We start from the raw sequence: 20,669 nt of genomic DNA, 5'->3' as shown, positions 1-20,669 counted from the left end.
ATGATGCGCATGAGTAGCATGATGCGCATGAGTAGCATGATGCGCACGAGTAGCATGATGCGCATGAGTAGAATGATGCGCATGAGTAGCATGATGCGCATGAGTAGCATGATGCGCACGCTGGAGGTACTCACATCGACGCCCGAGAAGCCGATCTTCTTGAACCAGTCGAGCAGCGCCTTCCTGGCGCAGTCCACCAGCACCATCATGTGCGACACGCACTGCTCGTGACAACCAACAATATTACCGTGATTATCATAACTGTTGTGATTACCATAACTACCGTAATTACCGTAATTATAGTAGCGGCCAAAACTATCATAATTATCATAACTATCATAATTATCATAACTATCATAATTATCGTAACTACCATAATTATCATAACTACAGTAATTAGCATAACTACCGTAATTATCATAAATACCAAAATTATCGTAACTACCGGTACCGTAATTAGCATAACTACCGTAATTATCATAACTAGCGTAACTATTATAACTACCATAATTATCATAACTACCATAATTATCATAATTACCATAACTATCATAAATAGAGTAATTATTATAAATCTACCATAATTATCGTAACTACCATCAGTTAAGATGAATGAACTGAAAACGGGGATTAAACGCGGAGGAATTGAAATTGTGGACTTAACCTGCATGACTGTCACGTCTGTAAGAGAGGTATTTAAGACGGAAAAACCGACGATATGGATCACTAAAGAAATTTAGAGGCGTGCGCGACCCTGCATTAGGCGCCGCCCGGGACTCGGGGAGCGCATAAATCAGGGGCCATACTTACAAAACTCGCTAAGTGCACGTAACTACTTACGCACTATTTTCTTGTCTATGATTGGTGGATTTTGCTTGCAAGGCCGTCAATGATTGGCTGATGAACTTACGATCTCTTAACTTTTTTTGAAAGTATAGGCCCAGAAACTGATTTCGATCGGGTGGATACGCAGACCCAGAATAACTTTGCGCCGAGTGTAGTGACTATTCGGCCGCCTAGGCCGTCCCCGAATTTTGTTAGGGATTTAAAATGGATGGATGAATTTAGGTCAAGAATCTAAGATGGTTGAACTAGTACAAGGTTAATCTAAGAGAAGGTCAGTTGAATGGATGTAGTTTGTTGTTCGTCTGTGACGTCACCGAGATCAGTGACGTCACAGACATCGACCAATCACTGAACTGTAATCAAACCAGACAACCAATCCGTCGCCCTCGTGGTCAACCCTAAATAGTTCAACCATGGATGCACCGTGGCGGGCGAAATGTCCTACATAGTTGAAGACTATTATCGTATTTAAATACTCAAGTAAATTAGTAGGTGCATAACTGAAACTGATATTCATAACTGAAAATAAATTAATTAAACTAAAACATACGTGTTAGCATGATGCGCACGCTGGAGGTACTCACATCGACGCCCGAGAAGCCGATCTTCTTGAACCAGTCGAGCAGCGCCTTCCTGGCGCAGTCCACCAGCACCATCATGTGCGACACGCACTGCACACAACAACCAACAATATTACCGTGACTATCATAACTACCGTAAAGCCTACCATAATTATCATAATTACCGTATTTATCATAACTAACGTAATTATCGTAACTACTGTGATTATCATAACTACCTACCGTAATTATCATAATTACCATAATTATCATAATTACCATAATTATCATAACTATCATTACTACAGTAATTAGCATAACTACAGTAATTATTATAACTACCGTGATTATCGTAACTACCATAATTATCATAACTACCATAACTATCATAACTAGTTAGTAGAGTAATTATTACAACTATACCACAATTATCGTAACTACCATCTAGTTAAGATGTATGAATTGAAAACAGGGATCAAACGCAGAGCAATGGAAAATGTGGACTTGGATGACTGTCACGTGGGTAAAAGAGGCATTTAAGACGGAAAAACTGACGATATATGGATGACGATATTTATAACTGAAAATAAATTAATTAAACTAAAACATACGTGTTATGAATATGATTGAGACAGAACGCTTTATATACGCACGGTTCATGATACACACACTCAGAGACATAAATTGGTCTTAATGTCCGAATAGTGATGCATTCACTGCACCTACCAACGATAGTGATGCGCCTTTTGGCTGGCTCAAACTGGGCCAGAATAACTCACAAAGAGAAAAAAATCTCTTTTTGATAAAGTTCCACGCATTTGAGTGAGTGCACACACCTGTTCGTCGTCAGGGTCGTCGAGATGCCCCAGCAGCAGCAGCATTGGGATAAAGTTCCACGCATCTGAGTGAGTGCACACACCTGTTCGTCGTGAGGGTCGTCGAGGTGCCCCAGGAGGTTCCACACGCCTATGGAGATGACCTCGAGCTCGCAGCTCACCCCCGACAGGTAGGGGGGCTCCTCGCCCCCCACGTGCCCCTCGTAAGACTGCACGCGCCGGTCCACAGGGTTCATGACTGTAGGGAACCGGGGTTCATGAAATGGGGTTCATGATGTGCGGTTCATGACTGTAGGGAACCGGGGTTCATGATGTGCGGTTCATGACTGTAGGGAACCGAGGTTCATGAAATGGGGTCCATGAAGTGCGGTTCATGACTGTAGGGAACCGAGGTTCATGAAATGGGGTTCATGACTGCCAGGAAATGTGGTTCAAAAAATGTGGTTCATGACTGCCAGGANCTGCAAGGACCCGGGGTTCGTGAAATGCGGTTCATGACTGCAAGGACCCGGGGTTCGTGAAATGCGGTTCATGACTGTAGGAACCGGGGTTCGTGAGATGGGGTTCATGGCTGCAGGGAACCGGGGTTCGTGAAATGGGGTTCATGACTGCAAGGACCCGGGGTTCGTGAAATGGATTCATGACTGCAAGGAAATGTGGTTCGTGAATTAAGATTCATGAATATGAATAAGGGTTCATGAAATGGGCTTCGCGACTAACCAGGAAACGGGCGTAAGAAGCATCAACTTTCATCGAAGTTAGTAGATACATCACGAAAAAAATGATATGAAACCACAAGCAAACTAGATACACTAAGAACTATTAAAGAAGAACAACCTTTCATTATTTTCTGCTCTCTCCATTATATAAACTAACATTGGTAAGCAGCAATATAGCTGAAGAACTGGTTCCTAAGCCAGAGGTTGGAGATAAGCATGGTCGCGATAGGACGATGACCAAGCAGGTTGTTCAGGTCCGAGACGAAGGGCCAGAAGCATTGCTTTCTCATGATGCGGTGACGAATATCTACGATGCGTAGCGGGGCTAGCGAAGGATCCATTTCTGTCATGAAAAATAACAATTAAAATATAATAAATTATTATCTATCTATTGTTTATTCTCAAGCATAGAAAACAATACAGCAAAGCAGTTCGTTTATTATCGGTAAGAAACGCTGGTTAAATAAATTGAAACTACACTCCACCCACCATGTGGGCGCAGGCACTATTAATTTAACGTCTATTTGTGTCTGTTTGATGCCTATATATCCCACACACCATGGAGTTGCTCCATTACGCACCATAGAGTTGCTTTAATACCCACCATGCATTTACTCCATCACGCACTATTTAATTTGACATCATTTTGTGCCTGTTTAATGCCATATATCCCACACACCATGGAGTTGGACTATGCTCTATGCACCATGGAGTTACTCCATCACGCATCATTTAATTTGAGGTAAATTTTTGCCTGTTTAATGTCTACCCCACATACCATGGAGTTGCTCCACTACCTATGCACCATGGAGTTGCTCCACTACCTATGCACCATGGAGTTGCTTCACTACGCACCATTTAACTTGAAGTCAATTTGTGCCTGTTTAAAGCCTATATATCCCATGCCCCATTTAGTTGCTCCACTACCTACGCACCATGGAGTTGCTCCACAATGCACCATGGAGTTGCTGCACTACGCACCATTTAACTTGAAGTCAACTTGTGCCTGTTCGAAGATCCTCTGAATGCAGACGACGAGTACATCCAGCAGAGGGTAGTCCTGCACCATCCTGAGGGCGAGCTTCTGGTCAGAGAACAGCTGCACGGACACGTGCACAGCCCGGTGACTTGCTGACACGAAGTCTGAACTGTTGTTCAGCATGTGGCAAATACGGCCGTAGTGGCATACGAACGACCGTGTGAACGCGTCCTGTGAGGGGTATGAATGGTGAGTACGGCCGTAGTGGCATACGAACGACCGTGTGAACGCGTCCTGTGAGGGGTATGGTAAGGGGTGAGTAGCATGTGGCAAATACGGCCGTAGTGGCATACGAACGACCGTGTGAACGCGTCCTGTGAGGGGTATGGTAAGGGGTGAGTAGCATGTGGCAAATACGGCCGTAGTGGCATACGAACGACCGTGTGAACGCGTCCTGTGGGGGTATGAAGGGTGAGTAGCTGACACTCATACGGCCGTAGTGGCATACGAACGACCGTGTGAACGCGTCCTGTGGGGGTATGAAGGGTGAGTAGCTGACACTCATACGGCCGTAGTGGCATACGAACGACCGTGTGAACGCGTCCTGTGGGGGTATGAAGGGTGAGTAGCTGACACTAATACGGCCGTAGTGGCAGAAATGAATAATATTTAGAAATAAATAATAATAACCGACCATGGAATGGATTTCAAAGAAAAATTAATGAATGCACCAAATTAATCAAGAATGTTTCTGTCAACAAAGTTACAAAAGACTTGTTCAATATACATAGTTAAACTGATTCAATATACCGAGTTGAACTTCTGTAAACCTATGAATTGGTTCATGTAAATTGTAAATGGAGTAGACAAATACAGCAATTAATGCAATTGCCACACAAAATAACAACAATAAATTAATATTATAATTAATATATAAATGGGTATTAATAACAACAACAAATAATTAATAAATAAATGGGTACAAATAAAAGATCTCCATCGTAATAGGTCGTAACAACTATTATATCTGTGCAAATGATATATATCTATGAATAATACTCCTCTTCAAATTACAAGTCTCCCCACAAAATATGTCTTTACAATAAATCTTATACAATTACAATAAAAATAAACATCTCGTCCATTACATTCTCATACATTAAATAAAGAATAAATAAAATAACAATAATAATAAACACTTCATTCATTATATGCTCATTCACTAAATAAGAAATGAAGTTATAATAAGTAGGTACCTCGAAGACAGAGTCAGCGTACATTAAATACATTAAATAATAAACAAATAAAGTTATAATAAGTACCTCGAAGACAGCGTCAGCGTACATTAAATACATTAATGATAAATAAATGAAGTAACAATAAATACCTCGAAGACAGAGTCATATTAAGTACATTAAATAATAAACAAATAAAGTTATAACAAATACCTCGAAGACAGCGTCAGGGCGCATGCTGAGGAGGAAGCAGGAGAGCTTCTCAGGGAACTCGAAGTTGATCATCCAGAACACGAGCTCGTCTAGGAACGTCGCGTGCCCCACGGCCCCCACGGCACCCGTCACGTCTGGGGGCACGTCGTGTGTATTGTATGCTCATATAACGAAGATAAACACGAGCTCGTCTAGGAACGTCGTGTGCCCCACGGCCCCCACGGCNCGAAGACAGCGTCATATTAAATACATTAATAATAAATAAATAAAGTCATAATAAGTACCTCAAAGACAGCGTCAGGCCGCATGCTGAGGAGGAAGCAGGAGAGCTTCTCAGGGAACTCGAAGTTGATCATCCAGAACACGAGCTCGTCTAGGAACGTCGTGTGCCCCACGGCCCCCACGGCACCCGTCACGTCTGGGGGCATGTCGTGTATATTGTATACGGTACTCGTATAACGAATATTTATGCATCTATATATAGTCGTATAATAGTTATATATATCTATAATATGACGTATGGGAAAAATCCTCTATCGTATAATTGTAACTATAAAATATTTAGTCGTATAATAGTCACATATAATAATCCGCATTTGTATATAATATGACGTATAGAAATAATCCTCTATCGTATAACTGTAAGGCATTAAGGTAACTACAGTAACCATTACCACCATTACCATGGTAATCACGCGGCATTTGTATGTCAGGGAGGGCAGCGAAGGCTGCGCTGTAACTACAGTAACCATTACCATCATTACCATGGTAATCATCAGGCATTTGTATGTCAGGGAGAGCAGCGAACGCTGCGCTGTAACTACAGTAACCATTACCATCATTACCATGGTAATCATCCGGCATTTGTATGTCAGGGAGGGCAGCGAACGCTGCGCTGTACCACCGCCAGGAGGCGCTGATGCTGGCGTGGCCGCTGCTGCGCGTCCCGTCCGGCATCAAACCTTCCCGGAAGTGAGCGTATGCCTGCGAATATATTATATTATTAACGAATAATGGAATAAATTCAATTATTTATTAATTATAGTGTAATTCCCAGATTATTATAGTGTAATATAGCGTCCCTTAGAGTCCAATTAACCTGCAAAAATCACAAGAAAACCTTCCCGGAAGTGAGCATAGGCCTGCAAATATGTTATATTCTCAATTAATTATGCAGTAATTTCAAGTATTTATTAATTATAGTGTAATTCCTAGATTATTATAGTCCAATATAGTATCCCTTATGGCCTTCCCGGAAGTGAGCGAATGCCTGCAAATATATTATATTTTTAATGAACCATGGAGTAACTTTAGTTATTCATTAATTATGATGTAGTTCCTACATTATTATAGTCTAATATAGTGTCCCTTATAGTCCAATTAACGTGCAAAAATCACAAGAAAATACATTATATTCTCAATGAATAATGGAGTAAATTCAATTATTTATTAATTATATTATTCTCCTAGATTATTCTGGTCCAATATAGTGTCCCCTATAGTCCAATTAGCCTGCAAAAATCACAAGAATATACGCATAAGAATAAATAAATGAATTAAGCAGAATAAAAAAGTCAGCAGCTGGCCAAGGTTCCTGGATAAAAAAAATCAAGTGCAGAGCATTGATCATCTCAATGATCAATTCCCTGCGCGATCACTGATCAATTGTAGAGCATCGATGACTTGAGTGATCACTGATCACGTGCAGAACATTTATCACCTGCGTGGAGCAGAGCACATCACTCATCACCTGCGTGGAGCAGAGCACATCACTCATCACCTGCGTGGAGCAGAGCACATCACTCATCACCTGCGTGGAGCAGAGCACATTACTCATCACCTGCGTGGAGCAGAGCACATCACACATCACCTGCGTGGAGCAGAGCACATCACACATCACCTGCGTGGAGCAGAGCACATCACACATCACCTGCGTGGAGCAGAGAACATCACACATCACCTGCGTGGAGCAGAGCACATCACTCATCACCTGCGTGGAGCAGAGCACATTACTCATCATCACGGCCCCCACGGCACCCGTCACGTCTGGGGGCATGTCGTGTATATTGATTACTACTTACGTACCTATATAACGAATATTTATGCATCTATATACAGTCGTACAAGTAAGGCATCAATTACGGTAACAGCAGTAACGCTTACCATGGTAACCATGCTACATTATATTGTAACAAGTAAGACATTAAGGTAACCATTACCATGGTAATCACGCGGCATTTGTATGTCAGGGAGAGCAGCGAAGGCTGCGCTGTAACTACAGTAACTATTACCATCATTACCATGGTAATCATCCGGCATTTGTATGTCAGGGAGGGCAGCGAAGGCCTCGCTGTACCACCGCCAGGAGGCGCTGATGCTGGCGTGGCCGCTGCTGCGCGTCCCGTCCGGCATCAAACCTTCCCGGAAATGAGCATATGCCTGTAAATATATTATACTCTTAATGAACCATGGAGTAACTTTAATTATTTATTAATTATGATGTAGTTCCTACATTATTATAGTCTAATATAGTGTCCCTTATAGTCCAATTAACGTGCAAAAATCACAAGAAAATAGGCCAAAGAATAAATAGATGAATTAAGCAGAATCAAAAGTCAGCAGCTGGCCAAGGTTTCTGAATAAAAAAATAAGTGCAGGGAATTGATCATCTCAGTGATCAATTCCTGCGCGATCACTGATCAATTGTAGAGCATCGATGACTTGAGTGATCACTGATCACGTGCAGAACATTCATCACCTGCGTGGAGCAGAGCACATCACACATCACCTGCGTGGAGCACAGCACATCACTCATCACCTGCGTGGAGCAGAGCACATCACGGAATATCTCCTCCACGCGCAGGTTGCGCTCACAGAGCGCCTGGCAGAAGGAGAAGAGCGCGTCCAGGTCGCTCACGGCCACGCTCACCGTCGGGTCAGCGTCGGAACTGCAGTAAATAACACTATTTTATTAGTATTATTATATTATTACTCTATTCTGACACAATTATTAAATAATTTAAGAGAATATTTTGCAAACAAAAAAATTCTGACCAAAATTACAGCCACGCTCACCGCCGGGTCAGCCTCAGAACTGCATCAAAGAACACTATATTATTAGTATTATTATATTATGACTCTAATTCTGAGACAATTATTAGGAAATTTAGGAGAATATTCTGCAGAAAAATCTGACCAGGATTCAGAAGATAATGCTGTAGAAATTATTGAAGTATAAATCTGAGAAAATTCTGAAGGCACTAGTTCGGTGCTTTTTGTTCTTTGACAGAAGAGATTGTAAGTAAAATCTGTGAATAGATTTTAGAATATGAGGAATTGAAAGAAATTGATGCAGCCGAGGATGAATGGAGCCATACATCAATGCGGCCATGCATGAGTAATGCCATGTATGCATGTAGCCATGAATGAACAATGCCACGTATAAATGTAGCCAAGTATGAACGTAGCCATGTATGAATACAGCCATTTATGAATGTAGCCGTGTATGAATGCCATATAAGAATGCCATTTATGACTGTAGCCATGTATGAATGCCATATATGAATGTCATGTATATGAATGGATCATTACCTTGCCTCCCTGAGATGGTAGACCATGCGCACGACGATGTGAGGGACGAGCTGCTGCAGGAGGAGGAACAGGTGCTGTGGTGCCTTCGTCACGTGAACCATGCCACTATAAGCCACATAACATTCCACACTGAGCCACACAATTAACATCTTACACTTCTTAACACACTATGACATACTTCGTAACACACCACGCCACACCAGCCCATGGCTCTGCACCCACTCCACACGTGATACCACCACACGCCACACCCCAGCACCCAGCCAGTGTGGCGCAGTAAGGAACACCATGACACACTCATGCCACACATGAAACACACGCCACACGCCATCACCCACCCGGTGGGGCGCAGTACAGACGAGTTGCCGCAGTCGCAGGCGCCGCCGGACTGCGAGCGGAAGAGGTTGTAATCGTGGCCGCGGTGGTCGCCGTCCTGTGTATACAGAGAATGGTTAAAATACGAGGTGGGTACAACATGAGGTGGGTCAAACATGAGGTGGTAAAATATGAGGTGGGTCAAACAGAAGGTGCATGGGTGAAACATGAGGTGGTAAAACATGAGGTGGGTCAAACAGAAGGTGCATGGGTGAAACATGAGGTGGTAAAACATGAGGTGGGTCAAACAGAAGGTGCATGGGTGAAACATGAGGTGGTAAAACATGAGGTGGGTCAAACAGAAGGTGCATGGGTGAAACATGAGGTGGTAAAACATGAGGTGGGTCAAACAGGTGGGTCAAACACGGAGTGGGTCAAACACAGAACGGGGGTAAACATGGGCCGGGTAAAACAGAGGACGGGCCGAGTCAGACCCTAACCTAGCCCAACACTAATCTGGCCAATTACCTGGGCCAAATTACCCAGTCAAATACTCAATCCTAACACTATCGCTATCAGGTTCATTATCGTCAAACATAACAATAAAGCCAATAGCAGCATTAAAAATTAGTAATGCTCATTATATCGTTTATGGAAAAGAAACAAAATTGAATATGAACGCGAAAATTCATGCTTAAACTCTAATTTACAATAGTTAAAAAAACTCATAACGCTGAAGAACGTTCATCATAAGTTCGCTTCCATATTCTATGGAAACAAAAGTATGGAAAAGGAACTAGCATTTTCGCTTTGTCCCTTTATGCTTCTCGTAACAGGTTTCCATGTATCCTGAGAACTTTATGCGTTACGTAGAGTGCAGCATTGCAGCAAAACGCCTAAAACGCTCAGGAAATGCACAAAGTTGTTGGCATTTTCAAGGCAAAAGTATTGAAGCTCGGAAGGGTTACAACCGCAACGACTTCACCTCCGCAATAACTTTAGCCAAGAGGTCACCCCGCAAACCGGCGAGACCCATGCACACAACACAAACAAACTCATAATCAGTATCCTGTGAAGTATCCTTCACTATTACCGCCAACTAAACTAACTTGAATCAAACTTACTAGTTCGTAGTATAATGCGCTATTTTTCTGATATCTCACGGACACTCTGAAGCATCAATCCACGAACACACTCAATGATGAGAATTTATCGGCATAAATTTATCACACGATCGCTGGGGGTAATGATAAACACAAATGCGCACCACATCGTACAATCACTAACCACAATGCTGATGATAATCACTACTTAGGACACGATGAGCTACTTACATTGAAGCAGCTGCTGCAGAGCGACATGCAGGGAGAGATGCAGCGCTACTTACGTTGAAGCAGCTGCTGCAGAGCGAGCGACATGCAGCGTTACTTCTGTCTCTTATACACATCTAGATGTGTATAAGAGACAGACGCAGCACTAGTCAGGGTGGTGACGCGAACAGAACCTGCGACACGCAGCACTAGTCAGGGTGGTGACNTCAAAGTCGTGCTGGTCAAACCAATGTAATTTACGTTCTGGAGAAGTCTACAACCTTCTTTGTGGCAGGAATATTTGTAAATAACATTAGTTTCTTGTAAATAACATTAGTCGAGCCCATTACAAGAGACAAGAGCCCCTGTCTCATCATGAGAGAGTCTCATAATGAGACCCTCACTCGCGCGACATTGGAGACCCACACCAGAATCATCATGAGATGCCCAGACGCCACAAGACTGGCCATAACTGAGGCTCTCATCATCAAGCAGGAGTCTCCAGCTATTAATTTACAAACTACCGGATTTGTCAGGACGTTAAAACTGTTCTCGTAATTCAAACTTTGATTACAATCTGAATCCATATATACCCACTGTTTAATTGTACTAACGTCATCTCGAAATTTCAAATTCAAATGTTGCAAAGCCCTTCTCTTACTTGATAATGAATGTAGTTGCATTCTAAACGTCGTAAATTATAATAAAACGTCCCTCGGAAACCTGATATTCGAGTTTTCGATTCGTATCGTAAGACTAATTCGCCGAATAGAGAAAAACAATATAAATTTTTCAATAAGAAATACTCTCTGGTCTTCAATGAAATCTGTATTAAAGAACAATTTCTACCAAACTACACAAATGCTCAGGTATACATACACTTAATCATATAGCCAAAGTCTACAGGTTGGTTTGAACAATTAGGATACCTAGTAAAAGGTAGAAAATCTCTGGAATAAAAGGCAGAATTCGTATGCATGTATTATAAATTCATCGCGATAGTTATTATTATATCAATTATTTGCCGAATAGCGAGAGGTAAACATGACGGAGAAAATTAATAGGAAGAACTGAATAGCGTATCACATGGTTTAACTGCGAGGAAAAACACATCGGAATTGAAAGCCCTGCTATCGTAAATACGCTTCATTAATGGGCCAGCTGAGTGAGATAAGACAACTCAACGCATTACACGTGGAGCAGTGATGGGGCGAGCAGGAGCAGTGATGGGGCGAGCAGGAGCAGTGATGGGGTCCCACATATGTGGCATATTAGTCCAGCCCCACATATGTGGCATATTAGAACAGCCCCACATAGTATGTGACATATTAGACCAGACCCACATATGTGGCATATTAGACCAGTCCCACATATGTGGCATATTAGACCAGACCCACATATGAGGCATATTAGAACAGTCCCACATATGTGGCATATTAGACCAGCCCCACATATGTGGCATATTAGACCAGTCCCACATATGTGGTAGTCAATTTTAGCACATTGTTGAATGTGGCAGTCAATTAACAATTTGGTTCAATTGACTGCAAGTCTCATGCGAGCGAGTGCACTATGTAATATGTAAGAAAGCATTAGATGGGCCAGGTGAAGTACACTTATTGCGATGAAGCAACATATGTCTCGTTACCGACCAAATTATCTTTGCTGTAACTTTGTAGCAACATTAGGAATTGAACTTGCAAACCGAAGTCATGCGGTCTTTCCACTCCCTTGCTTCATCTGGCACTCCCAATTTTACCTATTTAGTTGTGCTCCAAGGACTGAAAGCAGGAGTGCATTTCAATATTTGCTTAGACCACGCTCTCTAAAATTAACGGCACCGTACAGAAATAAGTCTTTCTGAAAAATAATAATCATTGCTAAATAAAGAGTACACAGCCCAAAGGAAAAAAAATTTGCAGAAATTTAATTTATACTATTAGCAATAGTACCGAAAACAAGCGCTAAATTAAACACTCCTAAATAAAGATAACAAAGTCCCATGGATAAAATAAATTGTCAAAATTTCGTTTCGCTGAGCAATATTGTCAAAAAACGTATACAAAGTTAGAGAGTGTTGCTGCAGCTACGGAGTATAACTCGTTACGCCTTCGTACAAGCTTAGTTAGTCAACGATTGGTTGCGGGCACGACTGCACGGAGAATTGCTTGCTCCATAATGTTATTTAAGTGATGGTAAATAGCGGCAAACCACAAGGATCAAGATGTGGTCTGAGGTGAGAGTCTCCTCAGGCTATAGATTCAAGTCCGCCTCCGATCACGGGGCCCATGCTGCACGCCATGCGCAGTGTTCCAACCTGCATGAATACATTCACGAATTTGAATTTTAGGGAATTTCATTCATTGAAAAACGACTCAATAGTTCATTTTTTCTATTTTGCATTGATTTTAAAATATTTAAACCCTAAAATTCAAAAGCCAAGTCACCCAGCTTCGAGAAAAGAAAAACTGTCATCTACAAGCTATACCGGAAAATCAACGGAATCCTAACAGAAAAATACGAGTCATGCGACTCATCTCAACGCACATACCACACCACGACCATCGAAACGATTTACTTAAGAAAAATTATTCCACATACACAGCACGCATGAGAAGCTCTCATCATAAAACAAGGAAGGGTTCAGCCTCTAACTAACCCAAGTCGGGGCTTCAGATGTGAAGCGATAATTACGTACGAAGGTGGGTGATAAATTCGCAGCACATGGCGTACACAGCGCCAGATGATGAGTCTAAATTCGAAGTACTTACGTACATAGCGCCAGAAGATGGGACTAAGTTCGAGAAAATTAGCGTACACTGCATCAGAAGATGAGTCTATCATGACGCCTGCAGCGAAAACACCAGTGCAAGTACAGCCTGATTGCTCGGATTGCACAGACTTTATCGAGCCAGCCGCGGGGCAAACCAAACAATGTTTGGAACTCTCAAGTGAAAATTCGTTTGTGGGAAAATATGAGTGGATGTGAAGGTTAAATAAGTGTTTATGTATGACAGTTAGATGGACAAACGCAGGCTTCCAAAATATAACTTAATCAGAGTAAAAATGATTCATCTTGGGTCGCTGGTGTTTGGTCGATGATGACTTCCAAATTCTTTCTCTAATTTAGTGAGTACAAAAAGTACTTATTAAACGAGAGAGGAGGAAAAATCGCCGTTTAATGTCTTAAAATTAAATAACAGCTTAGCCTCCTCTTCACTCAAATCTCGAATTCGTCTAGGCAGGTCAACCGCCTTTCTGCAAGTGTTGAATGTGTGTGTGAAGTGTTAGGTTCATGTATGGTGTGTTGGGTGCATATTGTATGTATGATGTGTTGGGTGCGTATTGTATGTAGGACGTGTTGGGTGCGTATTGTATGTATGGTGTGTTGGGTGCGTATTGTATGTATGGTGTGTTGGGTGCATATTGTATGTATGATGTGTTGGGTGCGTATTGTATGTAGGACGTGTTGGGTGCGTATTGTATGTAGTAAGCGAGTGTTACTCTCAGTAAATTTAGTGGTCTAATGTTCTCGACGTCTGGGTCGCCGATCCTGCTGATGCACCGCCTTCGGTCACTACCGTACCGCACTGATCATTCCCTGGAGGTGGTGGTAGTGGCGTGTCCAAGGCCGGTGTGTGAAGTGTGTTGTGTGTGCGGAGAAAGGTGTGTACTTTGTGTATATGTCGTATGTTACACACCAACAGAGCACACAGACACCGGCAGCACAGGCTCAGCAGAGGTTGACAGTGAATAAAAAAATTTCGACTGCAGGAGCAGTGATGGGGCGAGCAGGAGCAGTGATGGGGCGAGCAGGAGCAGTGATGGGGCGAGCAGGAGCAGTGATGGGGCGAGCAGGAACAGTGATGGGGCGAGCAGCAGCAGCAGAGGCTGCTAGGGGCATGTACGTGGATGGGCTAGCAATCAGCTACGGCCTAAACACTCAAGACCTAACACATACACCAACAACACAATAATACACAAACAGCAGCACCAAAATATGCACTACACACCATCATGCGCACCACGCACCACCATGCGCACCACGCACCACCCTGCGCACCACGCACCACCCTGCGCACCACGCACCACCATGCGCACCACGCACCACCCTGCGCACCACGCACCACCCTGCGCACCACGCACCACCATGCGCACCACGGTGCGGCATTCCAGAGGTGCGCACATGCACCGCAGGTCGTTCACCCGCCGCGCACGCACAACGGCGCCGCGTCTGCACGCGCTTAAATCTTGACGCTCTTCCGCGTGATATAATTGTTTTGATTCAAACTTTGTGTTGATTCAGACTTTATTTTGATTCAAACTTTGTATTGATTCAAACTTTGTATTGATTCAAACTTTGTATTGATTCAAACTTTGTATTGATTACACGTAAATAAAGTATGTTGGTTCGGTATTTATAAAGCAAATCGCTAAATCAAAGCAATTAAAATCATTTAGAAACATTGAAAAACATCGCATTCAAGTCACAGCGAATATTTGCACAAAAATAAAATTATTTGCTATTCGAACGAAGGTTATCGATTTATCTAACCTGAAGTAAAGCCTTCGATAAGCTCAAGATCAGCAATCTATCAATCAATCTAATTATCCCATGTCTTTTCTATCAATCAAAGTGTCTCAATTTTTTCTATCAATCAATCTAACTATCACACGTTTTTCCATCAATAAAATTATCAGTTTAATAATTTCCATCATAGCGGAAAACAACAGCGAATTTATTGCAATATTTTCTCTATGTTAAGTTTGTTCAGCAATCCGATTCTCTGCCAGCAGAATATTAGCAATTAGCGACGTCTTGCACGTCGGCCGCTCCGAGGCGCCTAATGAAGCATGGTTGCTAGAGTGAGACATGCCAGCAATACAGATGTTAGACCAGTCCCACATATGTGGCATATTAGACCAGCCCCACATATGTGGCATATTAGAACAGCCCCACATATGTGGCATATTAGACCAGTCCCACATATGTGGCATATTAGACCAGCCCCACTTACTGTCTCTTATACACATCTAGATGTGTATAAGAGACAGGTCATATAGAGCAAGTCATACGGGAAGTCATAGAGCAAGTCATATTGCAAGTCACACGGCAGCTCACGTATAACAAAATTCCGCGACACCTGATGGAAGAATCACAAAAATGCGACTAATGGAAGCGAGACGTGAGGGGGAGCGGTGGTGAATAGGGGAAGGGGAGAGGTGATGTATAGGAGAGGGGGATGGGTGATGTATAGGAGAGGGGGATGGGTGATGCTTAGGGAGAGGGGAATGGGTGATGCTTAGGGAGAGGGGAATGGGTGATGCTTAGGGAGAGGGGAATGGGTGATGTATAGGGAGAGGGGAATGGGTGATGTATAGGGAGAGCGGCGATGTAAATGTAGAGAGGGAAGGGTGATGCTTGGGGAGAGAGGAGGATAGGCGAGGGCGGAATGAACGAAGAGGACGATAAAAAATGCGTTCGATAAACGAAAGGAAGCATGACAATATTATAACGAAGAGAGACGTGAATGAAGAGAACGACGAATTTTTTTATTATGTCATCCAAAGTGTTTTCATAACCCGCAAGAGAGGATACCGGAATGAAACTACGTATAAGATGAATAGATAATAAGGATCAATAATTAAATATAAAGCGGAGTGAAGGAGGAAAAAGCGCCGCTCATATCATAGTAATGCAAAAATCTTATATGAAAACGCTTGAAGATGTCAGAAAACTGCAGACAACAACGCTCTAGCGATAAAAAATAATGGAAATAAACGCAATTGAGCATATATAAAAGTATACCATCAGTACAACGCTATGAACATTAAAGTAAAGAAATAACACAATGATAAAGAATTGAAAACCAACTATAAAAATTAAAACTGGAAAATACGGTTTCCAGTGATAACACGCACGAAATAATGGGAGAAGAAATATCCATTGACATAACACTGTAGCAGGAGCCACGATATCCAGACTAGCAACGCCCGAGTGGGAGCCACGATATCCAGACTAGCAACGCCCGAGTGGGAGCCACGATATCCAGGGATAGCAACGCCCGAGTGGGAGCCACTTATCTACCACGAATGGAGTTGAACGCTCACTACAGGATGTATTGTGAAGTAGAAAGTAGACTGGCAGGAAAAGGCTGCCGGCACGTCATGAAGTAGAACACCTGCGCCAACATGCACCGAGTAGATACCACCACACAGCTCTTATTATGGTAGATAAGCAAATGTATACATCGTCTTTATAACCCTTGTAATTTCGCGACATGCCAATAATAATTTGAATAATTACGCAATTCACGTAGAGTAGTCTTCTTTACTTCACTACTAGATCGTCTGTTTCATTTCGAGTTTGGATTTCCAGTTTGGCGGCAACCTTCGTCCACTGGTGGCTCTTATTACTATATTTTGTTACCTTATTGTATATTTTGTTACCTTATTGCTACACGAATAGCAATAATGCTGGTAATATAAACGGGGATTAAGGGATAACGATTGTGTCTCTTCAGAGCCAACGGTATCTTGTTGATGTCAAACCTAAGTCATTATTGCAGGCAAATACCTGCCATGAGAGTGTTGCATCAACAAATCTATCAGATTTTATATAAAATAAGATAAAAATTATCTATATTAAAATATCAGAACTTGTTTCTTATAAGGCAATCAACACGCAAAATAGCCAAAACCCACATTATTTTAACTCAAAATTTTAGATGAAATAATGCCTCTTTTGTTTACCGTCGCAGCTACTGAACAAGCACAAACCAAGATGTCTGCTCACAAAACTACACGAGCATATCGACCAATGCTTATTTATTTAGACTTTTAGGGCCCTAAATCCTCAATCCCCCCACCCCATCTCTTGAGTGTTCCTCCCCATCTCCTCTTCCCCGCAGGGGCAGATGAGGCGTGACGGTCGCTCGTCACGGTCGCCCTTCCTCCGTCCGTCAATGCAATTTATTGCAACAATAATCAATTCAACTAAATTGTTACCATGTTTAAACCGAACACCTCGAAAACTGAATATGAATATTAATCCGATTAACGCCTTCTGGATTTAGTGAAGAAAACACTTGGGGCACACGACGATCACATTTACGACGAGTCACAAAAGTCGAACGGCAAGTCACGAAAGTCATACGGGAAGTCAGAGCAAGTCATACGGGAAGTCATAAAGCAAGTCATACGGGAAGTCATAGAGCAAGTCATACGGGAAGTCATAGAGCAAGTCATACGGGAAGTCATAGAGCAAGTCATACGGGAAGTCATAGAGNAGACTAGTAACGCCCGAATGGGAGCCACGATATCCAGGGCTAGCAACGCCCGAGTGGGAGCCACGATATCCAGGGATAGCAACGCCCGAGTGGGAGCCACGATATCCAGGGATAGCAACGCCCGAGTGGGAGCCACGATATCCAGGGATAGAAACGCCCGAGTGGGAGCCACGATATCCAGACTAGGAACGCCCGAGTGGGAGCCACGATATCCAGACTAGCAACGCCCGAGTGGGAGCCACGATATCCAGGGATAGCAAAGTTTTAAGGAGAGACAAACAATTTGGCAACTCCAGTGTAAACATTCTGACGTTTATTCAATGTTTACTAAATGTTTTTTTTGTTCAATCAACGTTTATTGAACGTAGTTTCGACTTCCTTTGTCTGATGGGTTCACTCTTGAAGAGAATAACAGTTGCTGATAACATATATCAAGATGATGAACTTGAAACGTGCCAACAGCGTACAGAAAGAAATGAAGGAATTGCGCGGCGTCATCTGACGATGCAAGTGGAAGATTAATAAAAAATATTAATATTAATTGAATACGTATAAAAATTTTATTCCATGGGAGTTCAGAGCGATGATCTGCTAGAGGAGGCATGTGCAAGAACAGATGTTCAATTAACAACGGCAGCGGCACCGGCAGCAACGGTGAAAGCAAAAATGTGCAGAAGCATAACAAGCAACAATAACAGCCAACAGCTGCAGGTTCAAATGTGCAGAAGCATAACAAGCAACAATAACAGTCAACAGATGCAGGTTCAAATGTGCAGAAGCATAACAAGCAACAATAACAGCCAACAGATGCAGGTTCAAATGTGCAGAAGCATAACAAGCAACAATAACAGCCAACAACTGTAGGTCCAAATGTACAGAAGCATAACCTTAAGCAACAATAACAGTCAACAGATGCAGGTTCAAATGTACAGAAGCATAACAAGCAACAATAACAGCCAAATGCTGCAGGGGCAAATTCTCAGGCGGCAATATTAATATCCACCTGACTAATGATATGAATGTTCTACCTGAACATGAGGACTGGGATTCGTTGAATAAGCGCGTGAGGGATAAGTTAGACACTTCTTTCTATAAAACTTATTTTGATACGGGATGGATACATGAGAGTTATATTGTTATATTGTAGTAGTGGTATAGGGCTAAGACGTCGACCGTTTACTAAGATTAGCTCTAACGCGTTACATAACGGCGTTCAAGAGTTAGTTACTGGGTGTCCTTACTAAAGTTCCCAGCCCTTTTATAGAATCACGGCTTCCGCCCACTACTGAGGTCTTGATTGCGTGATGTCACGTGATGTTGTCCACGCTGACTTAGGTCTTGTACTTTTCCATCAATCTCTGCCACGTCTAGTAAATATTACGTCTCAATTACAGATTATCTAATCATAGAATATAATTATAATGAATAGAAGAGGGACGCCTGATTGACACCGGACAAAATGTCCAGAAACATAACAAGCAACAATAACAGCAAGCAGCTGCAGGAAGAATAAAAAAAGAGCAGCATCCGCTAAATCAAGTGGGAGCGGCAACAGCTAGTGGCATACTACGGAATCACACTCATGAATATTTGAATGAATTCGAGAAGAAATACTCCCTCTAGAATATTCGAATGAATTCAAGGAAGCATTTTATACGAGAATTTTAAGAAATTTCAAAGAATCTTGTTATATATTATGTATTCGAATATTATTTTTGAAAGCTGCAAATATGATTCACAGTACTTAGGCCACACAAAAGGGGACATATAAATTAGGCAGCAACGTGTACTTAGGCCGCAACACTCATTTGGACCGCTGCGTGTACTTAGGCCGCAACGCTTATTTGGGTACCGCTGCGTGTACTTAGGCCGCTACTGTTATTTGGACCGCTGCGTGTACTTAGGCCGCTACTGTTATTTGGACCGCTGCGTGTACTTAGGCCGCAACACTCATTTGGACCGCTGTGTGTACTTAGGCCGCTACTGTTATTTGGACCGCTGCGTGTACTTAGGCCGCTACGGTTATTTGGACCGCTGCGTGTACTTAGGCCGCTACGGTTATTTGGACCGCTGCATGTACTTAGGCCGCTACGGTTATTTGGACCGCTGCGTGTACTTAGGCCGCTACGGTTATTTGGACCGCTGCGTGTACTTAGGCCGCTACGGTTATTTGGACCGCTGCGTGTACTTAGGCCGCTACTGTTATTTGGACCGCTGCGTGTACTTAGGCCGCTACGGTTATTTGGACCGCTGCGTGTACTTAGGCCGCTACTGTTATTTGGACCGCTGCGTGTATGTAATAAGACCGCTATGATTACTTAGGCAAGTTTTGATATTAAAAATAAAAATTCCGTACCTGCTATCATGGCAGGTGCGGAAGTACTTGTACCCTAACGCGGCCAGGAGCCCCGCACGGAAGACGATGACCTCGTCATGAGGCGAGTGACGAAAAAGACGTCGTCTGACGATGCGATGATGCAAACCGCAAGATCAAGGTAAGCAACTGGCGGAGGACCTGTGACGTCACGGTGCTCTCCGCCAATCACAATGCGTTATGAGATAGCACACACATACCATAGCTGTTAGTGAGTTGTATGTGAAAGCCTTTTATGTTACTGTTTATTGTGCATGTAAACGCGTATATTGGTAGATGGAGGTACGGTGGATGAATGTTTTGATGAAAATGCGTGCACCTGTACGCATGAATGAAACTTATGCGCATGTGGCTGACGCATACGAACATCTACTCGGATGTGGAGTTCAACCACCTCAGCAG

The 20,669-nt window shown here is 42.7% G+C and overlaps 2 protein-coding genes across 2 annotated transcripts in view; both read right to left on the bottom strand.

The window, feature by feature from the left end:
- LOC108674357 (E3 ubiquitin-protein ligase Ubr3) overlaps positions 1 to 4,505 on the bottom strand; it is a gene marked incomplete at its 3' end in the record, with an annotated part of 8,045 nt that extends 3,540 nt beyond the window's left edge. The window contains exons 1-5 of the mRNA XM_047883474.1: positions 4,425 to 4,505; positions 3,943 to 4,234; positions 3,119 to 3,304; positions 2,326 to 2,480; positions 1,431 to 1,517 (exon numbers count right to left, since the gene is read on the bottom strand). Coding sequence (XP_047739430.1) covers positions 1,431 to 1,517; positions 2,326 to 2,480; positions 3,119 to 3,304; positions 3,943 to 4,234; positions 4,425 to 4,505 — 801 coding nt within the window. The remainder of the gene's footprint in view (positions 1 to 1,430; positions 1,518 to 2,325; positions 2,481 to 3,118; positions 3,305 to 3,942; positions 4,235 to 4,424) is intronic.
- Positions 4,506 to 5,516: 1,011 nt separating this feature from the next.
- Positions 5,517 to 9,080, bottom strand: LOC125178813 (E3 ubiquitin-protein ligase Ubr3-like). The gene is made up of 6 exons (XM_047883475.1): positions 8,980 to 9,080; positions 8,207 to 8,336; positions 7,745 to 7,827; positions 6,153 to 6,208; positions 5,673 to 5,806; positions 5,517 to 5,522 (listed from the first exon to the last, which is right to left on the bottom strand). The coding sequence occupies exons 1-6, from the start codon at positions 9,078 to 9,080 to the stop codon at positions 5,517 to 5,519; spliced, it is 510 nt and encodes a 169-aa protein (XP_047739431.1).
- Between the last annotated feature and the right edge of the window lie 11,589 nt (positions 9,081 to 20,669).

The sequence above is a fragment of the Hyalella azteca genome, unplaced genomic scaffold (genome assembly GCF_000764305.2).
Source record: "Hyalella azteca isolate HAZT.00-mixed unplaced genomic scaffold, Hazt_2.0.2 contig13003, whole genome shotgun sequence".
In the NCBI taxonomy this organism is placed as follows: Eukaryota; Metazoa; Arthropoda; class Malacostraca; order Amphipoda; family Hyalellidae; genus Hyalella; species Hyalella azteca.
Note: the sequence above shows the minus strand (reverse complement) of the source record. Positions and strands in the feature narration are given on the sequence as shown.

What these genes read in the sequence shown, in the direction of transcription:
- LOC125178813 (XM_047883475.1), bottom strand. Translation starts at nt 9,080, where the DNA reads ATGGTTCACGTGACGAAGGCACCACAGCACCTGTTCCTCCTCCTGCAG. An exon ending in ATCAGCGCCTCCTGGCGGTG is followed by an intron (nt 6,209 to 7,744) that starts GTACAGCGAGGC and finishes TGGTTACTGTAG; the next exon opens with TTACAGCGCAGCGTTCGCTG. An exon ending in AATGCCTGATGATTACCATG is followed by an intron (nt 5,807 to 6,152) that starts GTAATGATGGTA and finishes ACATGCCCCCAG; the next exon opens with ACGTGACGGGTGCCGTGGGG.